The 22,216-nt window shown below is 42.2% G+C and overlaps 1 protein-coding gene across 6 annotated transcripts in view; it reads right to left on the reverse strand.

Annotated features, from left to right (window-relative positions):
* Nucleotides 1–331: 331 nt before the first annotated feature.
* LOC142468959 (tropomodulin-2-like) overlaps nt 332–22,216 on the reverse strand; it is a 44,418-nt gene continuing 22,533 nt past the window's right edge. For all 6 annotated transcript variants that reach the window (XM_075575687.1, XM_075575688.1, XM_075575689.1 and 3 more), the window contains 7 exons: nt 13,443–13,565; nt 11,988–12,071; nt 8,936–9,066; nt 7,354–7,461; nt 6,672–6,815; nt 6,435–6,579; nt 332–4,713 (listed from right to left, as the gene is read on the reverse strand). In XM_075575687.1, coding sequence (XP_075431802.1) covers nt 4,679–4,713; nt 6,435–6,579; nt 6,672–6,815; nt 7,354–7,461; nt 8,936–9,066; nt 11,988–12,071; nt 13,443–13,565 — 770 coding nt within the window. In that variant the 3' untranslated portion in view covers nt 332–4,678. The remainder of the gene's footprint in view (nt 4,714–6,434; nt 6,580–6,671; nt 6,816–7,353; nt 7,462–8,935; nt 9,067–11,987; nt 12,072–13,442; nt 13,566–22,216) is intronic.

Below are 22,216 nucleotides of genomic sequence, written 5' to 3' on the forward strand. Positions count from 1 at the left end.
TGATGGGGTCTCATCAGTGCGATTCGTGCCTTTTTTACCCAAAAGTATTTTTTAAACTCTTGAGGGGTTAGACTCCCTCTGGCTGCTCCCTTCTGTGTGATGTCACTGTGTGATCAGCGAGCGCTTGTAGAGCCAGAGTCCCCCCTCCCCACATCCCCTTATCTGTATTGGGTCTCTGATAAGGACAGGGTGGGATAAGGGGAAAGAAAACACTTGATTAACAAACACTTCCCCGTTCAGAGGCCCCCCGAGAAATTCAGCTGACCCACTAGATGGGTCATTTAATGAAGCTGTCCAGTCTTACAAAGGTCCGTATTAACCAAGCGAAACCCAAACACAATGTAATGTTTATTTACAAAGGGGTCATGACATTTGGAATTAACATATTACCGAACATTTCTTCTACAATAAAAAAGCATTAAATGGTACAATGCATTAATATTCTTCTGCAATTCTCTCTTGTGAACAATGCATTGTATTTAAGAACACAGCCATAATATTTCACACCATGGTTTACACCAGGACTGGTCAACTCCAGTCCTCAGGGACCACCAACAGGTCAGGTTTGAAGGCTATCCCTGTTCAGCACATGTGGCTCAGTCATTAAGAACGAGCCACTGATTGAGTAATCATACCATATTTTATTGGTTGGAAAATGTTAATCACAACATAAACTGAAGAATTAAAATTGGTACCCTGCATACAGAATTTCCCCATCTTATTTGATGCCTGTTTTACTAAATTAACAAGGGCAAAGTGCTGCCATCCATGTGTTTATTCACTGATTAGGTGATCACGACGTCGCATTAAATGCTTACATTTCTGACAACATATCTATCCTGATTTAAAAAAAATAATTCACAATTCTAAGAGCCTTGATTCAGATACGAGTTAACAATTCAAGTATAAATAACTTTGGCCAACATCCACAGAGTCACTTAAAGCAGCAATACGGTTTTAATTGCTTTTAAAATTATTTATTATTATTATTATTATTACAGGATTGAAGCAGGGGGTCTCTGGAGATGAACTGCATTTATCTCCGCTCCAGGGGTCCCCTGCTCCATGAGATACATACCTCCACAGGGGATGCCGGTATCTCTTTTCAGTTAACATGTCCCGGTCCCGCGAGCCAATAGGAAGCCGCCCCAGATGACGTCACCGCTCCCTATTGGCCCGCGTGGCGTGGGAGATTTAAACTTCGCCATTTTGTTAGGCACACCGTTTCTCTGACTGCAGATATACCGGCACCGCTAGGGAGGTACATTTCTCTGGAATCAGGGGGTCCTCGGATCTTAAATGAACACCGTTCCTCTCTGAAGACCCCCTGCTTCAATCCTGTAATTAAAAAAATACAAATGTAAACCCGTATTGCGGCTTTAACGCAATATTAACATGAACAATGGCGTCATTTTAAGTCATGTTCTGTCCTGTAAACTGTTTCATGCATTCCAGGCGTTCTCATTACATTACCCTCTGCTGCCTGAGATACCTACCTCTGTAGGGGGAGCCGGTATCTCTGTGGAGGTAGCAGTTCCGGCTGGGCTGTGTGAGGCTATCGAAATGGTGGTGTTTAAATGGGCCCGCATCACGCTGGCCAATAGGAAGCCATGATGTCTTCCCTTGCGGCTTCCTATTGGCCCACTTGACTGGGACTTTTAAACCTGCAGAGAGATACCGACACTGCTAGTATGTATCTTGGAAAGCAGGGGGACCCCTGAGTTGAAAGAATGGGGTTCAGCTCCAGAGCCCCCCTGCTTCAAACCTATAACCGCAGCTAGCTATGATTTAACTAACATAGCGTTATTTCCCTTGTTTATCCTCTGTCTCGATTTGAGCTGAAGACCTATTTCAGGGTCTGGATCAGAGTAACAATAGGAAGTACTTAATGTCCCGTTATATGCTACAACAACGTGATGTTAAGCCTATGCTAGGGGTGGCTAGCTCCAGTCCTCAAGGGCCACCAACAGCTCAGGTTTTCAGGATATCCCAGCTTCAGCACATGTGGCTCAATCAGTCTTTGACTGAGCCACTGATTGAGCCACCTGTGCTAAAGCTGGGATATCCTGAAAACCTGGCCTGTTGGTGGCCATTGAGGACGGGAGCTGGCCACTCCTGGCCTATGCTAAAGAGATGAAGTTTGGACGCTGTCTTTGTATATAATTAGCTCTGAGGATATTATGCTGACTTAGGGAACAGAACATCAGTTTCTGTTTTAGGTAGTTTCTGTTTCAGGTAACGTCCACATGTGAGCCCTGATCTCACTGAGCGTTGTGGATCTGAGCCTCAGCATGAAGCAGTAGGAAAGGGTTTACTTCTGCTTAAAGACGCCGGTGTTGACGTAGTGTTGAGTCTCAGGATGTGCACTGGTCCTATGTTTAATGATGCAGAAAAAAAAAGTATACAACTCCGATTAAACAGCCACATATTATTTACATTATGTATACAAGAAAACTGCAGCATTACAAGTGCAGCAATTGGGTTAAACGTGTAAACCATTACACTGGTACTAATTACCATCACCATGCTTTAAGTTCGCTGCAGCACTGGTGGGGTCTCCTTTCTGCCCCATTTGAAGTTTTAGAAAGAAATCTTAGATTGGCAGCACCTGCAAATGTCCTTTAACTGTAAAAGTAGTTCCAAACGGCATGAGTAAAAATGCACACACCTCATACTATGAGCTATTATGTTGGGAAACGACAAACCTTAAGCTGGCATTAGTTTTACTACGTACTGTATTGTTACTAGCAGACGTGTGTGTTTGGGTCACTTCCAAAAGTATAAAGAGATAAATGACATTAAAATGCTGTGGTCATTAAGGCCAATATTTACTAAATGTTGCTATTCTTTAGGACACCTTCTGGTATCAGAAGATACCTCCACAGCCCATTCAAGTGATAAGACCAGAAGCCGTCCAGAGATGGACCAGAAGCCGTCCAGAGATGGACCAGAAGCCGTCCAGAGATGGACCAGAAGCCGTCCAGAGATGGACCAGAAGCCATCCAGTGATGGACCAGAAGCCATCCAGTGATGGACCAGAAGCCGTACAGTGATGGACCAGAAGCCGTCCAGTGATGGACCAGTTGATAAATATGGGCTTAGGGTCTTATTCTGTATCCGCCGATGCGGCGCTTTATAGCAGAAATTCCCAATTGAAGTAGGGTAAATTTGGCCGCAAATGGCTTGATCGGTCGCTTCAGTGGCTACAGATTAGGCCCCTTAATGTCAGCAGCTTAATAAAAAGGGTGCAATACTTGGGCACATTTACTTTGCGTGCTTCGAAACATCTCTTGTGTTAGTCATATACACTGGTGCTAAATCCCAAATTTTCTCATTCAAATTCTTTTCATATTGTACGGTAATAATGACACATTCCTGACTTCTTAGATCAGTGTTTTTTAACAAGGGTTCCTAGGAACCCTTGGGTTCCCCAGGCATACCAAAAGGGTTCCCTGCAATTTTCAGGTAATTTGAAAATTGTACCTAATACAGAAAAAGTAGCAATGCATCTGATCTCAGACTCACTATTACAGTGGGATGTGGTTCCTTACAATGCATCTGATCTCAGACGCGCTATTAGAGAGGGTTGGGGTTCCTTAAAATGCATCTGATTTCAGACGCGCTATTAGAGAGGGTTGGAGTTCCTTACAATGTATCTGATCTCAGACACGCTATTAGAGAGGGTTGGGGTTCCTTACAATACATCTGATCTCAGACGCGCTATTAGAGAGGGTTGGGGTTCAGTAGAATTTCACAATATAATTATAGGGTTGCTTGACCAAAAAAAGGTTGGAAACCACTGTCTTAGACACATCAGTCAGGCTGCCCTGTGCATGTTATTTCTAACAAAGAGGAAGGCAGAGCAATAATTAGCCAAAGAAGGTATTCTTTTTGCGTGTGGAATCTCATGTAATAAACCCGTTTGGTGTAACAATAAGTGCCAGCTCACAGTAGTAGGGTCCTCACCGTTACCGCAGTGTGCATATGAACTTTTTGCTACCTTCATTGAATAGCACTGGCATCCGCATTGGTCCCAGAAAGATTAAGAGTAACTTCGTAGGCAGTAATACTTTTAAATGGATGTATCAATCGTACGAGGTTTTCTAGTGCATAAACTTTCAAGACGGCAGATGTCCCTTCATCACATGTGGTATGGCGAAGTATCTTACGTTTTTGACACGGATATAACTGTTTTCAAACCACATGCAAAATGAACAAAGTGGGTTTTAAGTTCAGACGTCACAAGGTCTAACGATGCAAGTTTTATCCCATTACAAAATGAAGCGTGATCACATTTCAGTATCTTACACTTGACCACGTTCCCATCAGTACACGGTACAGAAGAAATAATGCATGTCCCACCAATCTTTACGAAAAGCTCATGCATTTGACATCACAAAAAAAAAAATGGTACCTGTATTTCTTATAGAGTTCATTATCAATGAGCAGATGACGGTGACATGTACAAATGCAGGTTTAAAATAAATATTTTCCTTAGAGATTCGCCCATAGTGTGTCCGTGGGTAAAGTCTTTGGAAAATACCAAAAAGATTCAGTAACACCGCATTTGTAGTATATTTTTGAAAGACCTGCATACTTTGTACAACAGGTATCTGCCTTTTTCTCTTCCCACAATGCATGGCAGCTGTAGAGGTTTCATAGTTGTCTTCACATTACTCTACTGATGTTCAATTTCAACTCGCTTTTGACGAACTAACAAAAAAAAGAAATGAGATTCAGCTTTTTTTGGACAGTACATACTTTTAACCCTGACACTGATAGTTGGGCCTTGAATGCATTCCAAAGCCTATCAGTATCTATTCAAGTGTGTCAGGCTCCGTTGCAAGGCTGCTAGAGAAGAATACGGGGTTGAATGAGGATCTTAGTGGTAACAATGCTGCTTTTGATGCAGGTAAACCCAGTTCGGATCCCAGGGTCAGATCTCCTGTTGTTATTTTTATATTAGAAGGACATCAAAGTACGTGAGACACGTGGAGATCAAATGGGTGATTAAGTAAATCATGGTTTCTCCTGCACTCTTTATATGGTTAAGTATGATGTCAGGTAAAGTTCGACAATTATGGTCAAAGGACCATATTCAACGACAGGTTTAATGACTGATAATTATAACATATCTGGGGATATTGAATTTGCCATAGCTTGCAACCTGTGCTCGGAAATTATCTACGTTTCAGCTAGCTACCAGCAGAGGGAGCTATCAGGCTGGATCCTAAATGAAAACTAAAGTCCCTCATTGGACCTGATTGAATTACTGGTAATTAAACACCTCTTGTTGAATTCTGATTTTCAGATTACCTTGGTAAGATTTATGTATTATTGTTTCCCCATTGAAACAACACAAGCCCACCCCTGTCTTAAACCAGCTCTGGCTGACAGTTTTATGACTTAGAATAAAAAAACCTCTTCTTTGTGACGTTTAAAAGTCGGCTCAATATAGAAAAGGCCTCATAACTTTATGGCCATAATACTTAGACACATGTGAGTCATATCAAAGGTTCAGGTGAGTTTGTTGAATGTAATACACATTTTGACTGTCGTGCCCCTAAATTTGAGTATTAAATGGATATGTGTCCTTTGCCACCTCCTAAAGCTCAAGTGTTTGGCCGTATTGCATCTGTCTCCTAGAAACAATTACAAATATCTAAACATTATTTTTCAGAATAGATTTTATCACATGATAGCCTCATTTTTAATAAAACCCTCTAGCTAAGTGGTACCCTGTTTGTCACCTCTCTCTGTAACACACGAGATATTTCAAGAATGTTTCGGTTTTCTTTGAGACTGACAGCCAGAGATCTGGCTACCATCTATAGCCTTCCAAACTTTGCACTTTTAGTGGGCCATCAGTGACAGCCCTACCAATGAAGCCCTCTTTGTAGACAAGCACAGACACATAAAGGTTCTTGACCTGTCATAATAATAATGTATTTGTATGTTTAAGTCAAACTGTAGCCACATTAACCCCAGATTGATTAAAATACTTAATATCCCCTGCCATTTTTATTACAGGGGGGAGTGCGGATGGGGGAAAGAATAGAGAGAACGTGGCGGGAAGGAGAAAGAATGTGGGGAGAGGGGTCATAATACTAATTTTGACCGGCGTGCCCCTCAATTTGAGTGACAAATGGATTTCTGTCCCTTGCCACCTCCTAAACCTCACGTGTTTGGCCATATTGCATCTGTCTCATGATAGGAGAGAGAAAATGATGAGGGGAGGGTTGGGAAAGAGAAAAAGGGGGTATAACATTAAAAAAAAACTAAAAATTCAATGGGGGTGGCAGGGGAGCAAGGCTGAAGGTTTGCCTACGGTGCTTACACCGGTCCTGGCTGCATCTTTCATCCTATGGTATGAGGTGACATCAAATGGAAATTACAAATAAAACGTCATATTTTAATAATGACGCGTATCTCACCTAAGTCATTATTCTTCGTAGTGGCTGTGACGACCCTGGTTCGTGGACCTTGCTGTGTAAACTGATATCCAAATTTAAGAATCGCTGCGTTCTCTTCGAGCATCTGAGCAATTTCCATCTCTACGGCAGTTCCCAGCTGCTGTCTCTGTTGAAACGTAAATGGACATGGGAATTTATCTTATACCACATGGCAGTGACCCAGCCGAGGCAATGCTGCAGGAATTGGTGCACGCTTACCTGGTTAGCAATCTTAATCTCTGTCAGGGTCCTATTCTCCTTCAAGGCTTCAACGAGTGACCGAATTCCAGTCCCAGTTATGAAATTGGTCTCTACGTTAAGACTTCTCAATGATTTGTTCACTTTCAACATGTTCGCAAAAGCCTTTAGAGGGAGAGTTATGTCAAATCACAATCAACCGCAAAATGCAAAGCACCAATTGGAAGGCCTTAGTTATAGTTACATGAAAACCTTTATTCTGCAAGCGCGCACACTAATATGAGATGCATAGAAACAGGCCCTACAATAAATACCTATATTATTTGCTCAAACATTTGATTTATGGTGAAGAGAAGTTGAATAGAAATCTGCCCAATTCACACTTTACCAGTGTCCTATTAGGTCGCGTCAAGTCCGCGCGATGGCGTGCACCACAAACAAAAGGCCGTACATCAATGGATGGCCATAGAGCCCACGCGATTGAGCGCGACGGCGGGGCCGATATTTCGCGTGCGTGGTTCAGTCAACGATGGCGAACCGCTCACGTGATATCATGGGCACGTCTCCGACACAGCTCCCCATCACGTCTCCTCCTCCACATCCCGCGGATCGCCTCTGCGGCAGGCGCGACGCCGTGCACTGCATCGTGCGCGCCTGCTTTATCCGAGGCCTTACTTATGATGCTCAGAGGAACTTTACTTACAAAGGCAACTGGGTCATCGCTACGTGTGGCTGCGAGGCTGAACTGCTTCACGTGGGTGTTCGTCTCCAAAGCCTTTGCAAACTCCTTGAGTGTTGGGATTGTGATGTTCTAAAGTTTGGAGGAAAAAACGCATACAAAGTATTTATTCAAAAATCATAAAATAACAAGATTCAAGGTTTTTTTTTTTTTTTTTTACACAAACGTATTTGCTTTTTAAAATGTCATCGCTTCTTGATTTCGCATTGTCTCACTTCTTGACAGTTCTCTCCTTAGAAATTGGCAGGAGATTGTCCGCTATGAAATAAAGCATAAGGGGGGGTGAACGTATCGGGACATAAATGGGCTTTGTGACATTAACGCGGCATCAATGTATAAACGTTGTTCCTCTTGTTTCAGTGAATGATTTGGGAAGTAGTCTATGTGCTATTTAGGGGAGGAGTTGCTTGGAAAAATATAAATTGGATGTATCAACATTTGCGTCTGTAATTGATAGGGTTGCCCAGTGTCCGGTATTCAACCAGACTGTCCTGTATTTGGACACTCTGTCCAGTAAAAAATGAGAGGTACTGTAATACTGGACATGTATGTGTCATGTATGGACATGAAAATATGTATATATTTTCCTCCCTGGACTTAGTGACCTGACGTACCTTTCACCATTGAGTCCAGTATTTTTGAAGAAGCCACCTGGCTTAATTGACCCAGTCTTGTTTTTCATCAATACAATGTTCCAGATCGGAGGTGGTATAAACTCCTATAGCCAAGAGCTTAGAGCACTGTTTGTTAACCTTTTTTATGGTTACGGAACCCTATGATTTATATTGTGAAATTATGAGAAACCCGAACCCTCTCTAATAGCGCGTCTGAGATCTGATGCATTGTAAGGAACCTCAACCCTCTCTAATAGCGCTTCTGATATCAGATGCATTGTAAGGAACCCCAACCCTCTCTAATAGTGCGTCTGATATCAGATGCATTGTAAGGAACCCCAACCCTCTCTAATAGCGCGTCTAAGATCAGATGCATTGTAAATTCTTCTGTATCTTGCACCTGAAAATTGCAGGGAACCCCTTTAAGTGTGTCTCAGCCTTACTCCCATCCTGACCCTGAAGTAGGTGTTTAACTAAAGGTAAAAAAAAAAGGCGAGGAAAAGACAGCAAAATAACGCTATGTTAATTAAATCCTACCTAACTGTGGTGTTGCAACCACCCAGACCCAGTAAAAGCCCAATTTAAAGGTCCGGGTGTGAGTAATGCCAAGTTTAGGCATGTAGCAAATGTAACGTTACGTCAATGGGTTAACCTTAACGGACCTTTGTGGATAAGAGGTGTTAGGGGGACCCTCTCTTTTGCATAACATTATAAATAATGCCCTTTATAGTTTTAAGACAATGCTGTTTTCATGAGAAAACCTGACTTGACATTACGTTCTTGACCTTTGAATATGCACATAAGGCTTGATGGTAACCAGGTTACTTAACTTACTTTAGGTTAGGTTAATGGCCCTTGGTGTTCTGACTCCTCTCTTGTGATAACGGGAACGACATTGTGACACTGTGCTTTCCACAGATGCAGGATGTTACCTTGATGTTGTTTAAGTTGACGTCCACAAGAAAAGGATCATTGGCTTTTGTCCTTTGCAAACTCTCTTCCACATTGGTGGGGTTAGGTACATCCTCAAACACCGGTTTCACCTTTTCAGCTATGACAACATCTGCGTGACATCAAACATTGTATGCATTAAGTATGTTACAGATTGCAATAAACCATCAACGTCTTCATCGTTACTTAAACAAATGTTCTAACAAACTGTCTTAAGCTAACTTTATCAGTATAACTTAAAAACCAAGGGTATATTTCAAAATTATGAAGATTCCCATATCAAGATGATAGATCCAATATATTATGTGTTGCAATATAAAACCTTCCATATTTCATCTGGTACAATTAATAAATGAGTGTTTAATAGAGTGACTGTTGGACCCGAAAGTTTCCAGCTATTTTATAGTTCGCTCCGAAAAAGACCTTATAGCTGTGTTGGGTTTGACATGTAACGCTTTTGCATGTAAGACCTGGAGTCTGCGCACGTCTTCTTTACAGCTGCAGTGCTCACAGGGGTGGGCTGGCCAGGGCGACGAGGGGGGCATTGCCCCCCGGAACGGTCAGAATTTGAAGACTTCGGGCCGGTGACAGAGGAGGAGAGCAAGGATTTATGTGCAGGATGTATTATTTGCTATTTACATGATTGTCACGTGCTTTACTGCTGTGAAGCGCTATGTATATTAATTGTGCTATATAAATAAAGACATACGATACATACATACAATATCCAAAGTTGGAACTGGTTTCCACATGTATGTATGTCTTTATTTATATAGCGCCATTAATGTACATAGCCCGGCCCGAAGTCTTCAATTCTGACCGTTCCGGGGGCAATGTCCCCCTCGACACCCTGGCCAGCCCACCCCTGTGAGCAGTGCAGCTATATATATATATTTAGGGTCTGTGTCAGAGTTTTAGCAGTCGAGTAACAGAGGAAAGGGCGTATCTTTGTAATATTGGGGAGGAAAAGGCGACAAGTTTTAGCTACCTTTTGAATGTGAGGGATGAGTCGAGTGTGACCCCTAGGCAGCGTGCTTGGGCTACTGGGTGAATGATAGTACTTCCAACAGTAATGTGGAAGGAGGTAGTAGGGCCAGGTTTGGGAGGAACTACAAGGAGCTCCGTTTTTGCCATGTTAAGTTTAAGCCGGCGGAGGGCCATCCAGGATGATATTGCAGAGAGACATTCAGAAACGTTGGTCTGTGTAGCAGGTGTAAGGTCAGGGGTGGAAAAGTACATTTGTGTGTCAGCAGGTTTTAGATACCTTTTGAATGTGAGTGTGACGTGTATTACTGCTATAAAGCGCTGTGTTCATGGATGACGCTATATAAATAAAGATATACATACTAAAACTGGCTATGGGCATTCTAGGAGGATCCATTTATTTTCCACATTGATTACAAAGAAACCTATCCCTTCTTAAGCTGTATTACAGCCAGATTCACATGTGAAGAAAACAAACAAGCGGGAAGTAGTGTTAACATCTAAACCTGACCCTGAATATAAACCTGCCAGTGTTAGTGCAATTGATGCTTTTAAACGAGGCCAATGCTACAAATACTGATCTGTTACATGTAACATTTTCATGACAATCCCACAAGGTAACGGAAGATAATGGCATGCGAATAGTTCATTTTACAGTGTACATCTGGCCCTCATAGAGACCAGGCCAAGGGACAGTCTCCTACGTTTGTTTTTGTGTAATATGCCGTGCTAAGCTTTCTGTAAAATGGATGCATTTTGCAATACAGGAGGGCCCCGGGTATATGGCAGGTTCTGTTCCAGAGGCCCGCCGTAGAGTGAAAATCGGCAGAAAGCGGATCCGGCGATTTTCAGTTCTGCGCATGCGCAAACCAGCATTTTGCCGTTCTGTGCATATGCGACCTATGCTCTGCGTGCGCAAACTGCGGTCTGCGCATGCACGCCGGGCACACCCGCCCAACTTAGGAACCAACATGGCGGCCCCCTTCTCGGTGCCGCCGTACCAGCGGATCGGCGAAAAGCGGAGCACCAAGAAGCGGGGCCCTGCTGTACTACTAAACAATATCAATTACTCATGTGATACAAACTGTTGCAGGATTTGATGCTATAGCAGGGAGAATCTTCCACTAGTTTTCCAGGGGGGACCGGATTCAGAAAACACTTCCGGACAAAAAGGCTATGAGCTGATTATTATTTGATTTGATACATTAAACAGTATTATAAAGAAAAACAGAAAGGCCCAGCGCAACATACAAATGACACAACATATAGTACAATACTTCAGTGCTTATCTGCTCATGAGTAAGGGTCATTTAGTTAAACCCTTTGCCCAAAAGGTTATAATCCTGCAGCCTCTTCACAGCATGCCCAATCTGCAGGTCCTAGCACTACCATTAAATATTATTATATTTCAATCATGGGAATGGTTAAATTGTGTACATTTAACCATACTCTCCCCCTGGGCCTATTTAACAGATACACGACATGGATCCTGTAAGGCCAGCTCTACTTATTAAACAATGTCTTTAGCTGCACAGGTTAGGGGACTTGCATAGGAATTGCTTGGAAGTTCCTCCGCACAGCAGTTGTGGCGCCTATTTGTTTGTGTTAAATGTTGGAGGGTCCCGTTGCTTATCAGGCTGTAATAGAATGGAGCCGAGAGGGAGCCGTGAGGGAGCAGTGAGGGAGCAGTGGCAGTGAGGGAACAGTGAGGGAGCAGTGGCAGTGAGGGAGCAGTGAGGGAGCAGTGGCAGTGAGGGAGCAGTGAGGGAGCAGTGGCAGTGAGGGAGCAGTGGCAGTGAGGGAGCCGTGAGGGAGCCGTGGGGGAGCAGTGAGGGAGCAGTACGGGAGCAGTGAGGGAGCAGTGAGGGAGCAGTGGCAGTGAGGGAGCAGTAAGTGAGCAGTGAGGGAGCAGTGAGGGAGCAGTGAGGGAGCCGTGAGGGAGCCGTGAGGGAGCAGTGAGGGAGCAGTGAGGGAGCCGGTTAACTTTCCCCTATCACTTTCTGTTAATATCTCTCTCTGATGGACGCAGAAGGAAGTATGCGCTCTTACTTCTGAGATTCGCCTTTTCAGTTTCATATCTGTTTCCATCCTTTCCCGGGGATCTGCTAGCACAATGATGCACTCCGAGGACGGCTAAAACAGATCACGTAAAACCATTAGTAATTCAAAGCTGAAAAATGAAAGGCTTATTCAATATAGCAAGAATTGGGACAATGCACAGGTAACAAGACAATGTGAGAAGGAGCGGCTCAGTGAGGAAAGACACTGACTGTAAATAATGACACTGAGTGTGAAGCAGGGGAACCTGGTTAAATTCCTGGTGTCGGCTCCTTGTGACCTTGGGCAAGTCACTTTATCTCCCTGTGCCTCAGGCACCAAAAACATAGATTGTAAGCTCATCTGGGCAGGGGCCTGTGCCTGTAATAATTCCTATGTGGTGCATACCGCGCGCTATACTGTAATTGGGAAGCGCTTTGAGCCCCATGGGAAGAAAAGCACTACAGTAGATGAAATAAAGTTGATACTATTACTCATTTGAACAATAAGGGTAATATATTGATAGCTCTGCGATGTCCTGGGGAAAAGTAGAGTACTTATTTCTCAAAGCATAAAAATCTAATTGAAAGCACGCAATTGTTTTCCCTTTATTAATATTCTTTTATATATGGCTACCATTTTGTAAAGGAAAGACTTTGAAATATGTGGGCTTATTCTGTAAGCTGCATTAATAATAATACTGTAATAATATTAGTTATACGTAGCGCTTTACAGAGCCATTTTTGCAGACATAGTCCCTGCCCCGTGGAGCTTACAATCTATGTTTTTGGTGCCGGCAATAGTAACAAAATCAATGGGGCTTACACAAAAGTACACTGTGTGAGTTAAATTCCAGCCATATGTATGAGCTCATCTTGCAGCTACATTTAAAGTGGTCTTAAACAAATCTAGACTAGACATAGCACTGTACATGCAGACTGAATGCCATCCCCAAGGACCTTACAAGTCACTGATTCATGCTTGAGGTGTAGGGACATACATACAGTGACTTGTAATATCTGAAAAGCTCATCTACTCGCTAAATGTATAGCACAGTATGTCACGTAACAAAATAAAAACAAAATCATGGATATCACTATATAAGCTCACTGTACTGAAAATTGTTCTGAAGTGGGAGGACGGAAAGCTTAAGGGAAATGTGAGGAAATACTTCATGGAAAGGGTGTTGGATCCTTGGCAAAGCCTTCCAACAGAAGTGGTAGGGGCTAATACAGTAAGGGAATTAAAAAAATGCTTGGGATAGACATAAGGATGTCCTAAATATGAGAGTACAGCATCAAACAGGGCTTTACAGCAGGTAGGAGAATGGGTGGACATGGTGGGTCAAGTGTTTCTTATCTGTCGTCAAATGTTATATTTCTATAAGAGGTCATAAGCATTTTAATAAGCCACATATCACTGGAATTAGCTTAGCTAAGAGCAATAAATATATTGTATGACTGATACCTGCAATGTCACTGAGTTCGGTATCGGTGGCACTAGCAAGAGCTTCTTCCATCTCTGGCTCCAGGGTCACCTTGTCTTCTGGTTCGTTTTCTATGGGCATGTGTTTGGGAACAAACACTTTTCCTGTATAAAGAGAAGATACATTAACTAGAGCCGAGTTCACAATAAGACTTGCTGAGGGCTAAGAAAGCCTCTGAATATACACTTTGGTTACAAACAAGTTAGCAATGAGATCATAAAAGTTCTCGTTTAGGCTCTCGATGTATAAATAATGCAATGCTGAGTGCTTTCCACCAACTAATGTTATTTCTACACAAAGAGCTGTGATTCCGAAGAACATTATTCAAATGTGTTCAATAAATACAACTTCTTCCCATTTAATGCTCATAGTGTTGTGCAACGCATCGAAACCCCCAAACTGCTACGGTTGGCGAGGTGTTTCCTACTGTCTATTTATACGAGGATGTCCCAATTAATTAAGCATGTGATCATGACGAACAAAACAAACATGGTGGTGTAGATAGATAAACATTAATACGTGATTTCAATAAAGTGGCGCCGATAGTTAAACAGTGAGCGGATTAAACTGACCATCAAATTATGTAATTTTACTTAATTTTCACAAATGAGCCTCTTTGTAGATATTTTCTGCCTTTCTTCCATCTTCAACTCCTGCTTGTTCTTTGTTAGTTGACGGGCGAAGCTAAACATATAGGATTAGTATTGAGGAAATGAATATGGTGTACAAGTGTAGCTGGGAAATAGGGAGGATGTGTGAGAGGATGACATCTGGCAGTATACCGTATGTGGCCCATCTTTAATGGACCTTTAAAAAAAAAAAGAATATTAACGCCACTTTCTCTGCATTTCTCTCAGCACAACTGTTTTTTCCTGATGGGCCACTTTACAAGGCTAAAGGAGGTTAAAGCTAAAAGAGATAGTGAAAGAATCACTGAATTTCTTGAATGAGCAATAGCCAATTCTGTATCGCCAGCTCGAGAACCAAAATAGAACCAAAATAGAAAATCAGAATGAGTATACTCTTTGGCAGCTGTTTTGGGGGATTTGAATGGAAGAACCGTGCAGTGCGGAAAGGTCCTGTAACACAATGAAAGTGACACATCACATGCTACACAGCAGGAGGGGTTAGAACGCAGCAGGGATCCAAGGACAGGCTGCCAAACAACCCCTTTCTTCCTTAATGGAAAGAGAAACATTAACAAATGAACAGGAACAAGGGCAGAAGTATACTGCATATCCACTTCAATGCAGCTGTGCCAGAGAAAATGCAAGCCTGGCACAGCTTGGTAGCCTGAGGTGTGGTGAACTAGAGCTCAGTATTGGACAGGACATACTTGAAAATGTAATATTTTCTGGTAAAAAAACAAAACATTTTTAGAAATACATTGTGTCCTGTAAAATGCTCTGATGTTCATAATTTATATTTACATTGCTTGCAGCTTCAGGATTGTAAAAAAAACACTAGGGAATAGATGTAGGGGAAGTGAGCATTTGGGCCTGATGTGCAAAGGTCAGAGAGCAGTATTTACAGAGGACAACACTTGATTTATCACTACAACAAAATAAAAATGCAATATAATAGGGACGTGGTTAAAAAACAGAAAAGGTAATGAGGTAAAATTGTTTCTTCACTCACTGCCACAACTATTGATCTTCACTCACTTCCACCACTATTCATCTTCACTCACTTCCACCACTATTCATCTTCACTCACTTCAACCACCATTCATCTTCACTCACTGTCACCACCATTCATCTTCACTCACAGCCACCACTATTCATCTTCACTCACTGCCACCACTATTCATCTTCACTCACTTCCACCACTATTCATCTTCACTCACTGTCACCACCATTCATCTTCACTCACTGCCACCACTATTCGTCTTCACTCACTGCCACCACTATTCATCTTCACTCACTGCCACCACTATTCATGTTCACTCACTGCCACCACTATTCATCTTCACTCACTTCCACCACCATTCATCTTCACTCACTTCCACCACTATTCATCTTCACTCACTTCCACCACTATTCATCTTCACTCACTGCCACCACTATTCATCTTCACTCACTGTCACCCCTATTAAGTTTTATCTAGTGCCACCACTAACTATTTCTTTTTATCCAGAGTTACTTCAATTCACCTTTACCATCGTGCTACCACTATTCATGTTGATCCAGTGCCACCACTAACCTTAGGCAAGCACCAAAACTACTCACTGCTACCAACCCCAGCATTACCCTCCGTGTACCCCCTCTGGACTTGATCTCGGCTTCCATTTGACTACGTGTAGCTCTCTAACCCCTGGACCTGGCTTCGAACTACGACTACGCTGTTTTCTCCTACCCTTGACCAACGGCTTTTGGACTTCACTACTCGGACCTCTGGCGCCCCGGACTCAGCAAGTATCTGGCTAACCCTACCACACTCCGGGCACGCCCTCACTGCTGTGGGTGCGTGTTATACCCTTACCCACCTCAGCACTGGGGACTGGTCTGGTCTGCGGGCAGTACAGCGTTACATAAGCTCAGTGAGCCTTTTTAAAGTTATGTTAACCTAATTTAACAGCCTTTAATTTTAATGTAGCATTCACTAAAGCCATATAACATGATGTTAACTGGGATTATGGGCTCGATTATACCATATGCTGCTGAGCAACAGCGCAATCCGGTGACATCCCCTTCACGCTGCCGCCGAGCGGCATCTTGATTATACCAGGGATACTGCAAAGCGGAGACAGAGAGGCGTGGTGAAGGCGTGGCGTGAGCGGTTTGCCCTCATTGGCTGGAACTGCTCACCTGACGCGGCCGTCGCCAGCCAAGATCAAATCTGAGGATCGCGCCAGGAGACATCAGCCCTGCTAGTTACTCTTGTTAACACCGTAGCGTTACACTTAAGTGGTGTTAGTGTTAACAAGACATTAATGAGGCTAAAATATACTGAAACACTAGCCAATAACCACCGTTAAGGTTAGCACCAGGAAATAACATAACATTATTTAAGCCACACCTAAACAGGGCATTCCTCTCATCCAGATGCTGAAATAAGGCGAGAGAGAGATGGGGGATGGGAGAGAGACGGGGGGATGGGGGAGGGGAGAGAGAAATGGGGATGGGAGAGAGAGATGGGGAGGGGAGAGAGATATATGGGGGGGGGAGAGAGAAATGGGGGGGAGAGATGGGGAAGAGAAAGATTGGGGGAGGGGGAGAGAGATAGATGAGGGGAAGAGGGAGAGAGATAGATGAGGGGAAGAGGGAGAGAGATGGGGGATAAGAGATGAGATGGGGGGGAAAGAGAAATGGGGAAGAGAGAAAGGGGGGAGGGGGAGAGAGATTTATACTGTAATGTTTTGTAAAGAAAAATGGCACATTTGCTGCTTTTGCTAAAAGTTTGCACATCCCTAACGTCAACCCTATTCAAATAAGCTCAAGTACGGCCTTTATATTTTATTTTCTTACCGTTACAGTGAATTAGGTGTTACTCAGGGAAAATAAAGTTTGTTCTTATTTCAGGTAAAGTCACGTTATTTGACCTGATTTAACATAGCTAAGTGAATCTGGGCCTTAGGACTTAAAGATGCGTTTACGAGACTAGTTTACGAATGCAGTGTTGTGCAATTTGGAAAACAGTGTCAACTGACACGATCTGGAAATAATTAGAGGTTTGGTCTTGTTATCATGAAACTCTTTAACTTTACTGCCAGCTATAGGGCTTTAACAGACACAGTGCTAAAGAGCACATATGTATATAGCTGTGCAAGCTGAGGTCTCAAGCTTTTTACAAAAGACAAGAAAACCAATGTTTTTTAACCGTGGTACATCCAGCAGAAACCCAGCCTTTTTAACAGATAATTTGAGAAAGTGAAGTAGATATACAGTATATATATATATATATATATATATATATATATATATATATATACAGTATATACAGTAGCTTCAGATGATCCTCCCCCCTTTTTGTTACATTTTTCTTTCTATACATTACATAAACATTTTGGTATTCTCTTTTTTTTCTAAATTCCAGACTGCTTCATATAATAATCCCGGATGTTAGAGCACGGTTGGTATGAACGATGACATTTAGAAACCTGCCTGTAAATAAAAACACATTTTACATGGAGAAATCACGTTCTTTAAGGCTGATGCAACCGAATGTCTTAAAAAATATTCAACTGAAGTGCTATACTTTGGTTGCTCGAAGAAATAAATATTCATAGATGTCCCATAAAAATGTTAACTCCAATGAAACAATCACGGGACAGACTTGCAGAGGGCCAAGAACAGATGTGGATATTGTTATGCATTGGATCAGCGATAAAAGGAATGGTATGTAATTTGTTTTCACTGCCTAACCGTACTATATAGAAACCATGTGTCCTTTCTACTTATTTCAAAGATTATAGCGCAAGAACCAGAAATGTTCATTTTTTCCCCCTTCTAAATCTGAGGTAAGGGAGATGCATCTTTCATATGTTTGAGAAATATCAACTACTATTAATGTACTTAATATTATTTTATTCAGCAATAAATGCTGGGTCATTGGGATTAAGTCTTGGCATAATCCCTTTCTCGTCACCTTTAAGACTCATCTTGAAACACACCCCCTTAACGAAGCATATGGGTAGCTCAGCTGGCTGATACTATACATCTCGGATGAACTGACCTTGTCCCCATGCTGATGTTCTCACCAGAACACTCTCCTACTGTCTCTGCAAGTTCTCCTTACTTACCACTAAGGGGTAGATCCACAGAAGTCAGTTAAATGAGGGGTTATAACGGGACGTCACCTAATTAGGTAACGGACGTTATTTTTCTTTCATTAAACAGGTATCCTCAAATGTGCAAAAAGAGCGTCCGTTGGCAATACCACCATCGTTACGTTACCTGTATGAGCGGGGATGATCGTAGCGCTGAGATGCGTTGAACAATACAGTCAATGCGCATTGGCCAAACCTTAAACGTTAAACGTGCATTATCAAAAGATAATGCAAATCTTGTTTTAATAATGAGAAATATTAAACGTACTGTATTCACTTTTTCATTACATATATATATAGTGTCCTTCCTTTATTTTAATTATACAGTTCTAAAAGTTAAATATTATTTATTATTGTAAAGGTACGTATGGATAAACATTACTGCATACCCATACTAATACAGTGCAGATCTCTTCGCATCATAATGAAATAAGACTTTGGTTTCTGCCTGCTCCTGCTTTTTACAATTAGTCTAAAATCAAACATTATTCATCCACACAAATCCTTCCAGCAGACAGTTTCCTGTTGGAATCGGCCTAACCGGTGACAATACGCAGCCCTATAAACAGATTGGAGTGAGGTTTGTTTCTGGCTATTTTTAGTTGAACTTCCGTTTTGAGATAAGTAGGATTCGGAACAGCCACACTTTTTTTTTTTTTTACTTTCCTTAATTCAGCAGTAAGTTTATATTCTTGTCAGAGCACTTTAAAAAAAAAAATGATATTTCAACTACAATCATTTATTCTAGTCCACCCCACCCCAAAAAAACAGGTTATTTTAACCCTTTTGCTGTCGGAGGGGCCGTGGCAACACAGGGCCACGGTCCCCCCGGTACAGGCGGTCACATGATAGCTCTGTCAGTGATGATGCAATGGAATGAGAGGAGTCCTCCCCTGTCCGTTCCTCGGATGACATCGCCCCTAGAAAAATGAGCAACCACATAATGGCGTAGCTACTACTGCACCTCTAGGGGACCCTGTAGTGTCATGACCCCCTTGATGTAGTAGCTACATCACAGTGCCCCCCAAAGGGTTAAAGTGGTGATCCCTACATAATGCTTCTGGAAGAAAAATGTCATCTTTATTTATATGGCACCATCCAGGTGCGTAGTGCTTTACTGCAGTAATACACGTGGTATAACATTATAATTGGATTAAATCGCTTCATACAGCCGTGTGGATGTACCGACGCTAGATGAGGCTCGCGAAACAACCCTGACTGCCGGACAGATTACACGGTCCTAATATCGGGAGACTTGGTTGTAATTCTGTCCTATACAACCAGCCAAGGAGCTCCCCATTGATGTTTTTCACCCGTGCCCTGCAGTGCTCATCCATATGATCTCACATGTAATGAGCTTTATCTGCTTTCAATGCGGTTTAAATAATTTTTATACTGATACCGGTTGTGCTTGTCTGTTTTTCGTCTTTTGTCTACATAATGGGAATAAGCGCTTGAGACAAAAACAATCGGAAAAGGTGTCCCTGCCAGAAGAGCTTACAATCTAAATGATAAACGGGGAGAATTTACCGAGACAGGAGGAGGGTGTTCAGGTAAGTGCGTCTCATGACGTTTTGTTGCTCAAACATCATCCTTTTTTTTAAAATGAGTTGCTAATAGTTTACTTTCTATTTGGCTGCAATTTCAATTGCCGATGACCTTTTAAACCCCTCCTCCCCGACAACTAGTGGTTATGAGTCATCAAAGTACAACGCGTGGATATTGTGCCCGATTAGGTGGTAACTGCCACTCGAGTCAATGTTACAGCCAGATCGGAGCGCCATACCCTGTGTCGCACTCTGACGATTTCCCGACCATTGTGTCTTGGCGCTTTGCAGCTCAGGAATGGAAAATAAATGACATGAGTACTGTATACGCGACGCCAATGGCCGGAAAGTGAGCAGTTTCAAGAAAAGGAAGTGAATTAAAACAACTGTAGCATAGGAACATCGAGAAAACACTAGTACCAAAGTACTTCAATGGACATATTATTTATTTCTATAACAACCTGTGATACATCCAAGCTGTAAAATACAGTCGACTAATTCAGCATTTCTACGGAATTGGGCAGAGTTTGTTCTCACAATCCCAGTGTAACTAAATGAAAAAGTAACACTCACATTTACATAGAGATCCCCACCCCCTTTTTTAGTGGTTCTGGATAGAGGCTAAATATTTAACTGTATTAGTGTAAATATTAAAAAAATACATATATATATATCAGCCAGAGAAAGTTTACTGATTTATCTGAGATTAATTGATATTTTTTACATGTAAAGCATAATTTTTCAAACTTTTTGAGCTTATTCCTCTCTTTGAGTTACAGGTTTTTTTTTTTTTTTTTTGCAACCCACCACCAACTAAGAGAAAAATAGACACATTAAAAAGTATGGTTGCCTGTCTACTCCTGGGGGGGTCAACTCCTGTCCTCAAAACCCCCCAAAAGGTCAGGTTTGAAGGATATCCCAGCTTCGGCACAGGTGGCTCAGTCAGTGGCTCAGTCGAAGACCTAATGTGTTGGGCGGCCTTCAGGACTGTAGTTGAGCACTACTGGTCTACTCGTAAAACCTAACAAAAAACCTTACTACACCTGTGAGTTTCAAATACACAGATACTCACCAGTTGGTGTGGGCGTGCCTGTTTTTCTGTCGTCTTTTTAGCAATAAGTACCGATCCATTGTTTACCGCATGAAAAAACATATCAAACTCACTAGCTGCTTGGGGACATATAATATACTCAACCGAAAGTGCCAAATCCGCAGTGCCATTACTCATTTCCAACGGAGATTTATTGGGCCAACAGGTAAATCGACGTTTCGACTTTCTCAAGTGGAAGCAGTCGAAACATCGATTTACCTGTTGGGCCAATTAATTTCCTTTGAAAAAATCCGCAGTGCCCCGATTCGTTGTTCTTATCTGGATATATCTACGGATTACAAAAATGGGTTTTCCCTGGTGTCCGGAGCACCGGTAATAGTAAGAAATGTTACCATTTTAAGATGTGCAGCATGTTCTTTATATTTTGGTTTATAATTAAATACATTGTAGCACACTCTTGTTACCTACATCGGCAGCCTTGTATCGTTAAAGAAAGGTCCATCTGGTTTAATGAGTTACAACATGTTGACTCATACATACCACTTCAATGTGTGTTATTGTCAATGTCATTTTCTTGTTACATAATAATTGTAAAAAAAGTTCACAAAATTGCTTGTACTTCACACCCTCCTCCCCCAATGTTCCATCCACAACCCTCCACCAAGGGGGGGGAGAGGATAGTTTAACAATCTACTGGGTAAGGTGTCACTGGACTGTGGCCAACGTCCAAATTGCCCAAACTTTTCATTAACAAATACTCTCTTTCGGTAAAAATTGATAAGTATTAACAGGTATTGATAACATTGTCTCTCATACGTGTAAATCTTAAATGCCACTTCTGTCAACAACTTTGGTAGACTATATTTAAGGACCCATGTGTTTCAGAGCTGAGGAATAGACCAGAAAGGGTTTGAAAACTCTATTGACACTTTTATATCTATGAAGAATATTCTTGTCGGACCATAAAAGCTTCTCTGTATCATAAACTACAGGAGGGCCCCAGCCATGCGGCGGGTTCCGTTCTAAGGACCTGCCGCAAAGCGAAAATCGGCGGAAAGCGGAATTGGCGATTTTCGTTATGTGCGAATGCGCAGGCCGGCAATGCGCTGTTCTACGCATTGCAACATCGGCAAAAAAAAACATTCTGCACATGCATGACCCCGGACCGGCCCGTTCTGCGCATGCGCGACCCCGGACCGGCCCGTTCTGCGCATGCGCAGACATGGCGTCCGGATCGCCAAAAAAGCGGGGCGCCGAGAAGCGGGGCCTTGCTCTATAACAAATCTATATAGTTTGTCATTTATATTTAATATACATGACAAACTATAACCTCACCAGAATACATGAATCTCGCAGGAAGAAAACATGGAAGAAATCTAACAAAGACAT

The sequence above is a fragment of the Ascaphus truei genome, chromosome 18 (genome assembly GCF_040206685.1).
Source record: "Ascaphus truei isolate aAscTru1 chromosome 18, aAscTru1.hap1, whole genome shotgun sequence".
In the NCBI taxonomy this organism is placed as follows: Eukaryota; Metazoa; Chordata; class Amphibia; order Anura; family Ascaphidae; genus Ascaphus; species Ascaphus truei.